The following is a 15,351-nucleotide window of genomic DNA, read 5'->3' on the forward strand; positions in this document are numbered from 1 at the left end:
GGCAGGAGAAAAGCCCAGCATGGGGCCCCCGTGTTCTGTTTTATACCCTTAGTCCATGTGCTTGGGGAACACAAGTCCAGGCATGTCTGGGGGCGTTGCTGAGTCCCGAGGCGAGGTTGAGCAGTCCCCCTGGTGTGGCCTCATGCCGGTGAGTGATTGCATTGTAGCTCCTTGCTGGACAATGGCTGGCGATGGTTGTTTGACACCTGCCCGGGCGTTGGTTACTTTCCTTGACATTGTCTCTGGGGAGCTGGTATCTGGGCGCTTCCCAAACCCACAGCATATCTTGGTGACAGCCATACCGCACACTCTCATCACTTCATACGCACGGATAATGCACCTATTTAGATGGTTTCCAGCAGATCATAACCTTTGCCATGATACCTCATCTCACGGACTCACAGGACTCGTGCTCTCTCTCAGCTCCATACGGTCCCTGTGGGGTGCCCCCTTCAGTGCAACAGCCCTTCTTAGGGGTCTGCTCTTTCTCGGGGTTTAAGCCGTAGGCCCCTCCACCTCCTGGAGCCGCACCTCTCTGAGCCTTAGCACGTCTGTCTCTGCTGTGGGCCCCCTCAGGGAGTCCCCTCACTCTGGACCCCCTGGGCCTCCACTCCCAGAGGGAATAATGCACTGCAAGGCCACATGGTGCAGGGTATAGCATCTTTCCCTTTCCTACGGTTCTCCCTCCATTGACAAGGGCCAGAGGCCATTGTGCCAGCCTAGGGTTAGATACCTGCCCCTCCTGCGCCTTTCCTGGTATTCTGTATTTCGGGGGGAACGTACTGTCTGTACTATGACTTTAGATCCTCCAGTGATATACCCCCAGCGCTGCAAGCCCCACACCAAGGCCCAGGACTCTTTCTTTTTCTCGCAGGGGGTGACATTTTGCTCAGTGTAATTCCGTGTTTTGGACCCATAGGCCACGATTTGTAACTTCCCGGTGCTTTGCTGCTGTAACAGCGCTGCTCCCAGCGCTACGTCAGTACTAGGCAGTTGCGGGGTGGATGGTTCTCCCACCTTTGGATATGTGGGGCCGGGACCTGGGTCAAATCCTCTTTCAGGGTCAGTGATGCCTTTGCCTGATCAGGCCCCCACTGCTGCCCTTTCTTTAGGAGAAAACCCAGTGGGTGACATTTCGGTAACATCTCTCGAGAGGTTCAGGTTCCCAAAAGGGCTCTTAAGGGTGCCACATGAGTGGGGGCAGGACATTTTCCAGTCAGTTCCACCCGTTGTGCATCTGGGGTTTGTCCCTCCTTTCCCGATATGACCCCTGAGTCTTTTACCTCTTGCTGTACCAGCTGGGCCTTGCCTCTGCCAGCCTCAAATGTGGTATCTTGGATGATCTGTAACATCTGCTCAGTGGTGCTACCGACCCCCTATGGTCCCCAGGCACCCGTATAGCATCAGCATAGGAAATGACCCTCTTTTGGGCTTTGGGTGTCCATTTCCCCCACATCTTAACCACAGGAGTGACCAATTGCAGGTGCATTATGAAAACCCTGGGGACTCTGGTGAAACACAACTGTTGTCCCCTGGAAGTGAACCCAAATTTGTACCAGGACTCAGGGTGCAAGGAGATGGCAGAGAAGGTGTTTGCTAAATCTGTCACTGAGAACCACTCTCCTACTGCAGTGACTCCTTGGTACTTGGCCACTCCCGGGGCAGGGGCAGGGGCAGGGGCAGGGGCAGGGGCTACTGCGTTTAATGCTCTAAAATCCACTGTCCTTCGCCAGGTCTTCCCACCCCCTTTCAGTACAGGCCCATCGGGGCATTATTAGTACTCGCCATGTGCCCAATAACACCCTGTTCTAACAAACGTTCAGTGGTGGATTTGATCCCTTCCTCTGCTTCCGGAGGATACTTGTACTGACGCTGTGGAGGGGGGTGAGGCCCTCCAATTCAAACCTCAGCATCCATTTTCCCACACTCCAGTTTATTTTCAGCCGATACCCCAGGAAACTTGTCCACTCCTGGGTCCCCTTCTTCTGCTTTCCCTCCTTCCGGGGCCTTTACAGCCCAGACCTACGTACAGCATTCATGGAGGGGGTGGGTGTTTCTGCTGGCTCTTCACTATTTGCCCATAGGAACCCGTTGGCTAAATCCACGATGTGTCTCCCCTCATTAGGGTACGACGTTCCCAATACTCCATCCTCCTTACCCCCATTCCCAGTTTGATCCTGTTTCTGAACAAGGTATTTTACCCATGACTCCCGATTCCCTGTGTGGGTCAGGATCGGTCCCGTGATAGACGCTTTCATTGTCTCTGCTGTATAGGATGCTAGTTGTGTTGAATTTTCTGTTTCCTCAGCGTCCCCGGGAAGCCACTGCTCTCCAAGCAGATATTGATGCACCGGTGTCAGTTAGCATAGCGGGGCATGTTTGTTCCCCTAATCTCCCCATTATTGCCCCTACAATGGGACGCCCCCCACTTGTCATACTGTAGTTGGGCCACTACCTCAGGGGGACTCCGGGGAGGTGGGCACCCCTATTGGGGTGGTGCCAGTGATTCGGGATCCGTTCTGGGAGCTACAGGAACCTCATCAATCAATTCCTCTCGCCTGTCTGACTGGGCAGCCCTCTGCAGTAACTCACTTGTGGGCTTCCCGTCTGTGATGAACTGGGCCTGTTCTTACTGTGGTCTGTGAGTGCTGACAGGGGAGTGTGGCTGGGATAGTCTGCATTGTGGGATGGGAGTCTGCCCGAAGGCGAATACCTGAGCGTGTAACATGAGAACCCAGGAAGGGGTTGGAGGCCAGGTGACACCTTGGCCCGGGAAACTGAACAAAGGCTGTGGGAGGGGTCGCTGAAGGCAGAGTTTTGGAAGCTGGGTGGTGAGATAGCTGGGAGGCAGAGATGGCTCTGACCTCCCAAGGGGGGCTGGGATGCCTGGGACCCCCAGATGGACCTAACTGAGGGGGGCCCTGTTGTCTGTGCCTGCAAGACCTGTCTTGGACTGTATTCCTGTCATCCAAATAAACCTTCTGCTTTACTGGCGGGCTGAGAGTCATGGTGAATCGCAGGAAGCCGGGGATGCAGGGCCCTGAGTCCCCCAATACTCCGTGACAACTGGTGGCAGCGGCGGGATCTACTGCACCCCGTGGACGGCGCTTCCTGCAGTAAGTGACTGGGGAGCAGTAAAACGAAGGGGGATTGACGGGGACCAGGCGTGCTGAAGAGTGAGAGAGAGACGGTTATTACCCCTGGGAGTGTGTGACCAGCGAGAAGGACTTTTGCAGTAACAGGGTCCCCCGGGGGGATCGCAGCGAGTGGTCCCAGGGGCGGAGGAGTCTGCAGCTCGACCCTGGCAGAGAGGTGGTGACCTCGAGAAGGGCTGGCACACTAGGGGTCTCCCTGGGAACTGTGGGGAGCGGTGAGCACACAGGCCGGTGAGTGGCCAGCAGGAAGATGTATGCCAAGCGGCTTAAGAGCGACCTGGTGGAGCTGTGCAAGCAGAGGGGGCTGTGCATTGGGAGGCTCACCAAAGAACAGCTCATTGCCCGGCTGGAGGCGGAAGATCGCGCGAATGAACTGATCCCTGTGTCTCAGGGAAGCAGCCTGGCAAATGCAGCGCAGGCACCAGAGTCTGTCCCAGCTGGGAGTGGTCAGCCGGCTGCTGAGGGCTTCCCGAGACCCCTCCTTCCTATGCCTAGGGGAAGGGTGGGGAGGAGCCCAGCAAATACCGAAGGCGCCGTGACCCCCTCGGCCAGCAGGGGATCCTCCCGGCGAAGCTCGCCGGCCAGCAGAGGATCCTCCCGGCGATGTTCGGCGTCCGTGGAGCGGAATTGGCTGGAACGGGAGTGTCACGGAGTATTGGGGGACTCAGGGCCCTGCACCCCCGGCTTCCTGCGATTCACCATGACTCTCAGCCAGCCAGTAAAGCAGAAGGTTTATTTGGATGACAGAAATACAGTCCAAGACAGGTCTTGCAGGCACAGACAACGGGGCCCCCCTCAGTTAGGTCCAGCTTGGGGTCCCAGGGCATGCCAGCCCACCCCCCTTTGGGGGGTCAGAGCCATCTCTGACTCCCAGCCATCTCTCCAGCCTGCTTCCAGCACTCTCCTTTCAGCGACCCCTCCCACAGCCTTTGTTCAGTTTCCCGGGCCCCGGAGTCACCTGACCTCCAACCCCCTCCTGGGTTCTCATGTTACAAGCTCAGGTATGCTCAGGGCCCAGACGAAGGAGGACCTGGTCAAACTGCTGGTACTGGAGCAACTGTATGAGCGGTGCCCATCCGACCTGAGGCTGTGGTTGGTGGACAGAAAGCCAGAGAACCCGCGACATGCAGGCCGGTTGGCCGATGAGTTTGTAAAGAGCCGGTCAGGAGATAAAAGGGAGGAGTCCCAAAGGAACAGTCCCACCACAACGCAGAGAGAGAGTCACCATGAGACCTCCCCATGGGAAAATACAGAAAAAACCCATCAGAGGGGAATGTCCGGCATCAGGACCATCCGACCCACTCAAGGGGACCCATGGGACATGGGCTGCTACCACTGTGGCCAAAAAGGCCACATACGGGCCCAGTGCCCCAGGCTCAGGGACAGACTGAGCAGACCGAACCCACAGAGGGTTGACTGGGTAGAGACCCAGCCCGGCGAGAGGCAGCATTCCCAGGGAAGGGGGGCTGGCAGAGTACCACCTGCTAAGGAGGGAGGAGAGCTCCAGGCCAGCTCCTCTAGGGGGCTGGATTCTCCAGACTCAGGGTTTTTGGTTTATACGGTAGGCGCGGGGCTGTCCCTCCGGAGAGAGTACCTTGTTCCCCTGGAGGTGGATGGGAGGAAGGTCAATGGATACTGGGATACGGGCGCAGAGGTGACGCTGGCCCGGCCCGAGGTGGTGGCCCCAGATCAGGTGGTGCCCAACACCTACCTGACCCTGACGGGGGTGGGCGGAACACCAGTCAAAGTGCCTGTGGAAGGGTACACCTGAAGTGGGGGGCCAAGGAGGGCCCCAAGGATGTGGGGGTACACCCGTATTTGCCCACTGAGGTATTGATGGGGGGGGACCTGGAGAACTGGCCAGGCAACCCCCAAAAGGCACTGGTTGTGACCCGCAGTCAGAGCCGGCGAGGGGCACTGCGACCTGGCCTTGGGGGGGGTGCCTTGCCTGAGGCGCAGGACCCTAACCTGGTGGGGAGGGAACGCCCAGGGACACGGCTCAGGGAGGCTGCGGCTTCAGACCCAGCGGGCGAGAAAGAGCAGGTGGCCATCCCTGTCCCAGCTGCTGAGTTCCAGGCCGAGTTGCAGAAAGATCTCTCCTTGCGGAAGATAAGGGACCTGGCCGACCTCAATGCGGTACAGACCATGGGACGAGGTGGCCGGAAAAGGTTCCTGTGGGAGAAGGGGTTCCTGTACCGAGAATGGGCTCCCCCAGGGAAAATGGAGTCAGGGGGGATCAGGAGGCAGCTGGTGGTACCCCAGAAGTATCGCCGCCAGCTGCTGTGCCGGGCCCATGACATTCCCCTCGCAGGGCACCAGGGAACCTGGCGTACCCAGCAGAGGCTGCTACGGAGCTTTTACTGGCCTGGGGTCTTTGTTACTGTCCGACAGTACTGCGGATCCTGTGACCCCTGTCAGAGGGGGAGGAAGGCCTGGGACAAGGGGAAAACAGCTTTAGGACCCTTGCCCAGCATAAAGGATCCTTTCCGGAGGGTGGCCAAGGTTAAAAGGGCGGCTCTAAACCAAGAGTGCCCAAAGCACAGACCTCCAGACTGGAGCGCTGGGAGAAGACCACAGCCCAGTTGGAACCCCAGAGGTATGGGGGTGGGGAAAGGGCACAGGCCGCATAAACCTTCCCACATGCGAACTGCGAGTGCCATCAAACACCCCCGACCTAAGGGGGGGCGTGAGACTGGAGGGGCCTGGTGTAATTCTCACCAAGGAATGGGAGGGATGCGGGGGCATCCATGGGAACGGGGGTAGGTCGAACTTCCCCGGGTCACTGGCTAAAGTGACCCTTCTCAGTTCGGTCTCGAAGGGGGGAGATGTGACAAACTGGGCCTGTTCTTACTGTGGTCTGTGAATGCTGACAGGGGAGTGTGGCTGGGATAGTCTGCATTGGGGGATGGGAGTCTGCCCGAAGGCGAATACCTGAGCGTGTAACATGAGAACCCAGGAAGGGGTTGGAGGCCAGGTGACACCTTGGCCTGGGAAACTGAACAAAGGCTGTGGGAGGGGTCGCTGAAGGCAGAGTTTTGGAAGCTGGGTGGTGAGATAGCTGGGAGGCAGAGATGGCTCTGACCTCCCAAGGGGGGCTGGGATGCCTGGGACCCCCAGATGGACCTAACTGAGGGGGGCCCTGTTGTCTGTGCCTGCAAGACCTGTCTTGGACTGTATTCCTGTCATCCAAATAAACCTTCTGCTTTACTGGCTGGCTGAGAGTCATGGTGAATCGCAGGAAGCCGGGGGTGCAGGGCCCTGAGTCCCCCAATACTCCGTGACACCGTCCCACTTCTCTTCTGGTTCCCCTGCCATCACGAGCTTCCTCCACGCCTCCCCTCTCAATGTACCTTTCCCACCTTCAGCCGGACATCCTCCGTTCTGCATCTGATACCCACGTCCAGATCCATTTCTTCCTCTGGTTCCTCTGCTGCCCAGTGCATCTCCCCGTCCTCTTCCTCTAACATGCCATTGTGCATCGGCCCCTTTTCCCCCCGGCTCCCCTTGGAGATCTGGGGGCCCATTGTCAGCAAAAGTTACCACCTGTACAGGCTCCATTCTCCCGTCCCTATTTCCTTTTCCCGCTTCTCCCTGCATGTCTCGAAAAACTACATCTGCTCAAAAAATCTCCTGTTTCAACTCCGAGTATCCCCTCGCTCGATCTATGGGTCCTAAAATCACTCTCGTTCTTGAATTCAAACCATCTAACAATGCCGGCTGAAAAGCTAAAGTATTGAAATCCGGTGGAGTTCCAGTTCCTACTGGCACAACCCGGCAGCCATGGCCAGTATCTCCTTTTTAATAACATACAATTCCGGGGAGTCACAGGGGCCTGTTCTGTGACATGGAACAATTTCCCCGGTTGTCGGGCCGACATCCCTACCTTCATTGCTTCCTTCGCCCAGCCCCCTCCAGGGGCAGGAACACCGCTCGCACCTAACCGCCCCTCAGCACTGCGTACTGCTGCCCAGGCAGAAGTGCTAGAACCTCATCATCTGCCGACCACCACCCGGTTCATGCCAATACCTTCCCCATCCTGTCCGGACACATGTCCCTTTCTAGGGGGCCCACTAACTGAGCAGCCGCCTGTACCTGGTCTGGGCTAAAATCAGAAAGCGCTACCAGGCTGGAGAGATTAGTGACAGCTTTGCGCAATTCCCACCCAGCGGTGCTTTCATAGCCTTTTCCTTTGGTTTTGGCTTCATGCACTCACAGAATGCTTCAAACCCCTTCCAGGCGGACTCAAGGGCATCCCTCCCCTGGAAGGAATCTTGTCCCCATGGGCATGGACCCCGTTCCACTACCCATTTAGCAAGGGGGGGGGCTCTTCAGCTAACCCCCCCCCCCTCCTGGTCCCTTTGCTTTGTTTCCTTTCCCTCCTGTTGCTTCAGGGTGAACAATCTGCCGAGCAGGTAGCAACCCTTTTTGACAGAGTATCACCGGTATTCTGCTGCTATTACTGTGTAGGCTAGATCAGTTCGGGCCACACGACCTTAGGCTGCCCGCATTCTCCACCAAATCTGTTACCCGCACAAAATTCTCTGTAACTCACACCCTCCAGGGGGCACCCACCCTTACCCAATTTCAGGGGCTATGGGCGTACTCTTAGCGGGTCTGCAGCACCTTTTACCAGAGAAAGAGCCTTACACAGTAATATTCTTCACCTCTATTTATTAATAATTACCAAGAAGCAGAATGCACATACGAAGCATACAATGCTCTGGTCACCAATCCTGATCAGGCAAGCGGACTTTCCCTGTTGCCCAGGCAAGGTCAGTCTCGTAGGGATTCTGGTCGTGCAGAGAATTCTTAGCAGCAGTGATCTTAGGCTGTGTCTTTGAGGTGAGTTCTTCTTTCTGGTCTTTCCTCTTCCTTCTTCTTCTTCTTCTATTTCTTCTCTGCTCGTCTCCTTCATGGACCCCAGTTTATACAGTGAAACTTGAGTCCTGCCTACTGTACCTTAACCAATCATTTTACTAAAATGTTACAAACCAATCCTAACATAGTGTAACAAAATTCTCTAACTAATCATCCCCCACCACCTTCATTAATTTACAGCCAGCCAAATTAATTATACCGCAGACAGAAACAAGCGAAGAACCAGGCAGAGATCATACAGACAAACAGTCGGGAAGTGGGGACCATAAAGATAAAACAATAAAGAAATGAGCTACTGATAAGTGGTTTCTTGCCAGACAGGATGTACCAAACTAAGTTTTCTGTAACCATCTTAAGATCGGTTTGTGTATCCGGTGATAGTGGGGCCGTTAGGACGGGGTCTCCTTCTTACCAGCCCGATGGAATGTGAGGATGTGACTTTCTACAGACAAGGGCTGTATCCTTACAGGCCCGTGGGGTGATCCAGGGTAGTGGGGAAGGGTTGACAGAGGTGACAGGTCAGCACTGGCCAATCGTTCCACTGGCCTCTCTCTGCCCCCAGCTCTGGGAGGGGAGTGGGGTGGTCAGAGCAGGGGGTCTGGGAGCCAGGACTCCTAGGTTTTCTCCCTGGCTCTGGGAGGGGAATGGGGTCTAGTGGTTAGAGCAGGGGGAAGGGGGCTGGGAGTCAGGACTCCTGGGTTCCCTCGCTCTGCGTCTATCCCAGCTCCGCCCCTCTCTCCCCAGGGTTCTCGCTGGGCGCCACGGTGCAGTCGCACACCAAGGGCATCTGGATGTGGTGCCTGCCCCACCCCCGCCGGGCCGGCCACACCCTGGTGCTGCTGGACACCGAGGGGCTGGGCGACGTGGAGAAGGTGAGTGGGGGGTGATGGGAGGGCAGGGCTGGGTTTCGGCTCTGGGGATCCAGGGACACCTAGGGGGATCAAGAACCCTCTGGATGTGGGAAGGGGCTCTGGGCCTGGAGGTGGGTGGCCCAGGGGTCAGCATAGGTCAGTCTCCCCTGCCCCATATCCCCCCACCCCATCCCTCTGCAGTGGGGTCTGGTGGGCCATGCTCCCCACCCCCGACCTGCAGGGGAAGTTCCGGCTCCCTGCCCCATATCCCCCGTCACAGACTCCCAGCCCCTGTGGCTCTGTACAGCCCCTGGGAGGAACCCCCCAGTGTGACAGCCCTTCTCGGGGGTTCACTCACGCTCCGGGTTAGGCCCTCTGACCTCGCCACCTCCTGGGACCGCACCTCTGCCGTGGATCCTCTCAGGCAGTCCCCTCGCTCTGGCCCCCGGGGCCCCCACCCCCAGAGGGAGCAACGCCCCCCGATCTCTAGCTGCAGGGACTCTGCCAGCGTCACACAGGAGATGTATTGAGCGTCTGGACCCAGCCCAGGCAGTTCTCAGGGCCCTCGGGCCTGGCCAGTCTCAGCCCCGGCCAGCTGGGTCTGTCCAGTCCCCATGGGTCCGGCTGCTCCTTGTCCCCTGCCCAGCCCCACCCCGCCCCCTCCTTCCAGCCCAGCCCCCTAAATCCCCTCCCCCACCCGCCCCTCCTCCGCCCTTTGTCTTCAGTCCCAGGTGAACAGGCCGCTGGGCCCCTCTCTGCCGTCCTTTGTTCTCCCCTGGCTGGACCCGGCTGGTCAGGTCCCCGGGCCCCCCTCTCCTCAGCCCATTGACCCCCCACTGGCCAGAACCGGCTGCTCCCGAGCTGGGCTGGGCCCCCTGGTCACCAGTCGCTGGGTCCCCAATCTCCAGGCCGGTGTCCGGGGTCCCGGCTGCTAGGCGAGGTCACACCTGGTCCCCTGCAATTAAAAACCCCTTCCCCCACCTCGTTACACACGCAGCACACAGGGAAACTGAGGCACACACAGTGTTCACGTAAAACACTAAGAAAATCCCCCACTTCGTCACACCCCACAACCCTGCTTCTCTGCAGTGGGGTCTGATGGGCCGTGCTTCCCTGTGTGACCTGCAGGGGGAGCTCCAGCTCCCTGCCCCATATCCACCCTGCCCTGCTCCTCTGCAGTGGGGTCCGACACTGCCGCCCTGCGATTTCCCCCCTTTATCCTCCCCGCAGGGCGATGCGAAGAACGACGTGTGGATCTTCACGCTGGCCGTGCTGCTCAGCGGCACCCTGGTCTACAACAGCCTGGGCACCATCGACCAGCGCGCCCTGGAGCAGCTGCAGTATCCTGCCCCTGCTGGGAGGGACCCAGGAGTCCGGGAGGTGGGGGCAGCTGGGATTCCACTCCCATAACTGGGTAGTACCTGTCGCACCCTCTTGGGAGCAGGGGTGTGGGGTGGGTGCCAGGAGCAGTGCCGTTCCTGGGGCAGCGGGGTGAGGGCTGTGGGTGCTGGGCTCAGGGACCCCCTGTGGGGGGCGCTGCGTCTCCAGTTCCTTAGCTGGCCCCCAGCTACGTGACGGAGCTGACGGAGCACATCAAGGTGAAGGTGGCAGGTGAGGGCGGCCGGCAGAAGGGGGAGGATTCAGCTGAATTCGTGCACTTTTTCCCGGCCTTCGTGTGGGCCGTGCGGGATTTCACGCTGCAGCTGGAGCTGGACGGGCGGGAGATCACCGAGGACGAGTACCTGGAGAACGCCCTGAAACGCAGACAAGGTGCAGGGCGGGGACTGGGCTGGATGGGTCTCGGGGGGCAGGGAGGGGGCAAGATATCAGCGTAAATGGCCCCATGGGTCTCCTCTGGGGGGTGGATACCAGGCACATGGGTCTGACCCTGGGGTCTCTCCCAGGCCAGCCCGAGAAGCTGGATCTGCCCAAGAAGTACTTGCGCCAGTACTTCCCCTCCCGCAAGTGCTTTGTGTTCGACCGCCCGGCCCCGCGCTGCGACCTGGCCCGGCTGGACGAGCTGCCCGAGGCAGCGCTGAGCCCCGACTTCCTGGAGCCGGCGCAGCGCTTCTGCAGCCACATCCACCAGCACGCGGGCACCAAAACCCTCCCCGGCGGCCACGTGGTGACGGGCACCTGTGAGTGGGGATCGGGGCGCGGCTCTTGGGGGAGGATCGGGGCATGGCCCTCCGGGGATGGTGTGTCCCAGGGGCAGGGGATGGGGATTGGGACGCATATCGGGGGCAGGGGATCGGGAGTGGAGCACGTTCTGAGCGGGGCTGTGGACAGGGGATGCCAGTGCAGGAGGAGGGAAGTGGGCGCATCCCAGGCTGGGGTATGTGCTGCAGGGTCAGGTCAGGACCGGGGCTGCTGGCCAGGGCAGGGAGCTGCTGGCCGTTTGGAGGAGTCCAGGGCCAGTATGGGCAAGGCCTGGGTGGAAGGAGGCTGCCCCTGATCCCCACCGGCCACGCTGGGCTCCTGGCGCTGCCCCTGATCCCTTCCGGCCGCGCTGGGCCCCTGGCGCTGCCCCTGATCCCCTCCGGCCACACTGGGCCCCCTGGCGCTGCCCCTGCCCCTCCGGCCGCGCTGGGTCCCCTGGCGCTGCCCCTGATCCCCTCCGGCCACGCTGGGCCCCCTGGCGCTGCCCCTGATCCCCTCCGGCCGCGCTGGACCCCCTGGTGCTGCCCCTGCTCCTCCGGCCATGCTGGGGAACCTGGCGCTGCCCCTGATCCCCTCCGGCCGCGCTGGGCCCCCTGGCGCTGACCCTACCCCCCTCCGGCCGCTCAGGGCCCCCTGGCGCTGCCCCTGATCCCCTCCAGCCGCGCTGGGCCCCCTGGCGCTGCCTCTGCCCCTCCGGCCACGCTGGGCCCCCTGGCACTGACCCTGCCCCCCTCCGGCTGCGCTTGGCCCCCTGGCGCTGCCCCTGCCCCTCCGGCTGCGCTGGGCCCCCTGGCGCTGACCCTGATCCCCTCCGGCCGCGCTGGGCCCCCTGGCGCTGCCTCTGCCCCTCCGACCACACTGGGCCCCCTGGCGCTGCCACTGATCCCCTCCGGCCGTGCTGGGCCCCCTGGCGCTGCCTCTGCCCCTCCGGCCACGCTGGGCCCCCTGGCGCTGCCCCTGCCCCTCCGGCCGGGCTGGGCCCCCTGGCACTGACCCTGTCCCCCTCCGGCCGCGCTGGGCCCCCTGGCGCTGCCCCTGTCCCCCTCCGGCCATGCTAGGCCCCCTGGCACTGACCCTGCCCCCCTCCGGCTGCGCTTGGCTCCCTGGCGCTGCCCCTGCCCCTCCGGCTGCGCTGGGCCCCCTGGCGCTGACCCTACCCCCCTCCGACCGCGTTGGGCCCCCTGGCGCTGCCCCTGCCCCTCCGACCGCGCTGGGCCCCCTGGCGCTGCCCCTGATCCCCTCCGGCCGCGCTGGGCCCCCTGGCGCTGCCCCGATCCTCTCCGGCCGCGCTGGGCCCCCTGGCGCTGACCCTGCCCCCCTCCGGCTGCGCTTGGCCCCCTGGCGCTGCCCCTGCCCCTCCGGCTGCGCTGGGCCCCCTGGCGCTGACCCTGATCCCCTCCAGCCGCGCTGGGCCCCCTGGCGCTGCCTCTGCCCCTCCGGCCACGCTGGGCCCCCTGGCGCTGCCCCTGATCCCCTCCGGCCGCGCTGGGCCCCCTGGCGCTGCCTCTGCCCCTCCGGCCACGCTGGGCCTCCTGGCACTGCCCCTGATCCCCATCGGCCGCGCTGGGCCCCCTGGCGCTGCCCCTGCCCCTCCGGCCGGGCTGGGCCCCCTGGCGCTGCCCCTGCCCCTCCGGCCGGGCTGGGCCCCCTGGCACTGACCCTGTCCCCCTCCGGCCGGGCTGGGCCCCCTGGCACTGACCCTGTCCCCCTCCGGCCGGGCTGGGCCCCCTGGCACTGACCCTGTCCCCCTCCGGCCGCGCTGGGCCCCCTGGCACTGACCCTGTCACCCTCCGGCTGCGCTGGGCCCCCTGGCACTGCCCCTGCCCCTCTGGCCGCGCTGGGCCCCCTGGCGCTGACCCTGCCCTTCCGGCCACGCTGGGCCCCCTGGCGCTGACCCTGTCCCCCTCCGGCCGCGCTGGGCCCCCTGGCGCTGACCCTGATCCCCTCTGGCCGCGCTGGGCCCCCTGGCGCTGACCCTGCCCCTCCGGCAGTGCTGGGGAACCTGGCGGTGACCTACGTGATCGCCATCCGCAGCGGGGCGGTGCCCTGCATGGAGAGCGCGGTGCTGGCCCTGGCGCAGATCGAGAACTCGGCGGCGGTGGGGGAGGCCGTGGCTGTCTACGAGGAGCAGCTGGAGTGGCGGGCGGCGCTGCCCACGGAGAGCGTGCAGGAGCTGCTGGAGGTGCACGCCCAGTGCGAGCGGGAGGCGCTGCGGGCGTTCATGGCGCGCGCCTTCAAGGACGACGAGCAGCAATACCAGCAGCAGCTTAAGGTACCAGGGACCATGCAATGGGGGCACAGCCCCTACTGCCCCAGCCTGCAGCGACCCAGGGGGAACAGGGCACGGGGCATTTCCGCTCCAGAGGGCGCTGGCCCCGCTCTGGCCCCAGGGTGGGGACTGGCTGGCTCCATGTGCCAGGGAATGGGACCCAAGGTCTTTTCCCTCTAGTGGCCACTGGCCCCGCTCTGGCCCCAGGGCAGGGAACTGGCTGGTTCTGTGGAGTGGGGAATGGGGCATGGGGCCTCCAGGGCGTGCTGGCCCCAGGGCAGGGAACTGTCTGGCTCTCTGGGGCAGGGAATGGGGCACGAGGCCTTTCCCCTCCAGCTCCGATGTCCCCTCTCTCCGCAGGACAAGCTGGACTCCAAGCGCGCTGAGCTCTGCCACCGGAATGAGGAGGCGTCGTCGGACCGGTGCAAGGCCGTGCTCATGGAGCTGTCGCAGGAGCTGGAGGAGCGGGTCCGCGAGGGGAGCTACTCGGTGCCCGGGGGCTACCAGCGCTTCCTGGCCGACCAGCGGGAGATGGTGGAGAAATACCAGCGGGTGCCATGGAAAGGGATCATGGTGAATTGACTGAATAGCATCAACTGGGGCTGGGAGCCAGGACTCCTGGGTTCTCTCCTCAGGTCTGGGAGGGCAGTGATTTCTGGTGGTGAGAGCAGGGGGCTGGAAACCAGGACTCCTGGGTTCTGTCTCTGGCCGTGGCTCTGAGCTGCACACACAGCCTGCGGGCGCCCTGGGGAGGGAGGTACCGATGGTGTCGCTGAGGGTTTGTGGTCCTTGGCTGATGGGATGAGAGGGCAGCGTGGAGGCTCTGGCTTGTCTGGGGCCCCCTAGGTGTCTGTGGGGAGGCAAGTGCAGGTGGGAGGTGCTGTGGGCCCCTTGATGTGTGTGTGTGTGTGGGGGGCAGGTGCAGGGGGGAGGGGCTGTGCCCCTCGATGTATGGGGGGGCAGGTGGGACGGGCTGTGGGCCCCTCAATCTGTGGGGGGGAGCAGCTGCACGTGGTCAGGTGGGAGGGGCTGAGGGCCCCGGCTCACCCCCTTTCTCCCCGGTGCCCCCAGGCGGCCGAGGTGCTGCAGGAGTTTCTGAAGTCCAAGGAGACGGTGGCCCAGGCCGTCCTGCAGACGGACCAGAGCCTCACGGACAGACAGAGGGAGATCGAAGGTGACTCCAGAGCTGGGGCCCGTAGTCCTGTGACCCCCACGGCCCTATGGATCTGGTGATCTTTTGGCCCCAGACTCACCGCCCTGAACACCATGGCCCCATAGACCCCGTGACTCCTGGCCCTCATGGCCCCATAGTCCCCGTGACCCCTGGCCCTCCCGGCCCTATAGATCCTGTGACTCCTGGACTCCACAATGCCAGGGCTCTGTAGCCCCATAGATCCGGTGCCTCAGGGTACAGTCTCTGTGGCCTCCCAGGTCTGGTGACCCCAGCACTCCATAGATCTAGTGGTCCCATGGACGTGGAGACCCCAGGGCCAGGGCTCTGGCTCCATAGATCTGGTGACTCCTGGTTGCCGATGACCCAGTGACCCCGGGCCAGGGCTCTACACCCCGAGCCCCTGGCCCTGACCATGTGCCCCCCCCCCCCCCCCCCAGCGGAGCGGGCGCGGGCCGAGGCGGCCGAGCGGGAGGCCCAGCTGAGCCAGGAGATGCAGGCCAAGACGGAGCAGCTGCTGCAGGACCAGACGCGCAGCCACCAGGAGCACGTCCAGCAGCTGACGGCCAAGATGGAGCAGGATAGGAAGCAGCTGCTGGCCGAGCAGGAGAGAGCGCTGGCCCTGAAACTGCAGGTACCTGCCCCGGGCCCCTGGGGAGCTGGGCTGCCTGGAGCAGGGGGGTGGGAGCCCCCTGGGTTCTCTCCCCAGCTCTGGGAGCTGAATGGGTCTCTGAGGGGAGCTACTCGGTGCCCGGGGGCTACCAGCGCCTCCTGGCCGACCAGCGGGAGATGGGGGAGAAATACCAGCGGGTGCCAGGGAAAGGGATCATGGCATTAATTGGGGCTGGGAGCCAGGACTCCTGGGTT

General features: G+C 62.6%; 1 protein-coding gene across 12 annotated transcripts in view; it reads left to right on the forward strand.

Annotated features, from left to right (window-relative positions):
* Positions 1-15,351, forward strand: part of LOC101934582 (guanylate-binding protein 1-like) — a 126,873-nt gene that overhangs the window by 55,170 nt on the left and 56,352 nt on the right. For 9 of the 12 annotated variants that reach the window (XM_065573925.1, XM_065573923.1, XM_065573924.1 and 6 more), the window contains 8 exons: positions 8,778-8,905; positions 10,115-10,224; positions 10,452-10,654; positions 10,789-11,022; positions 13,036-13,316; positions 13,674-13,886; positions 14,385-14,487; positions 14,925-15,118. In XM_065573925.1, the coding sequence (XP_065429997.1) occupies positions 8,778-8,905; positions 10,115-10,224; positions 10,452-10,654; positions 10,789-11,022; positions 13,036-13,316; positions 13,674-13,886; positions 14,385-14,487; positions 14,925-15,118 (1,466 nt within the window). The remainder of the gene's footprint in view (positions 1-8,777; positions 8,906-10,114; positions 10,225-10,451; positions 10,655-10,788; positions 11,023-13,035; positions 13,317-13,673; positions 13,887-14,384; positions 14,488-14,924; positions 15,119-15,351) is intronic. The other 3 variants (XM_065573922.1, XM_065573932.1, XM_065573933.1) reach the window with 2 other exon arrangements.

This window comes from Chrysemys picta, chromosome 20, assembly GCF_011386835.1.
Source record: "Chrysemys picta bellii isolate R12L10 chromosome 20, ASM1138683v2, whole genome shotgun sequence".
Classification (NCBI taxonomy): Eukaryota; Metazoa; Chordata; order Testudines; family Emydidae; genus Chrysemys; species Chrysemys picta.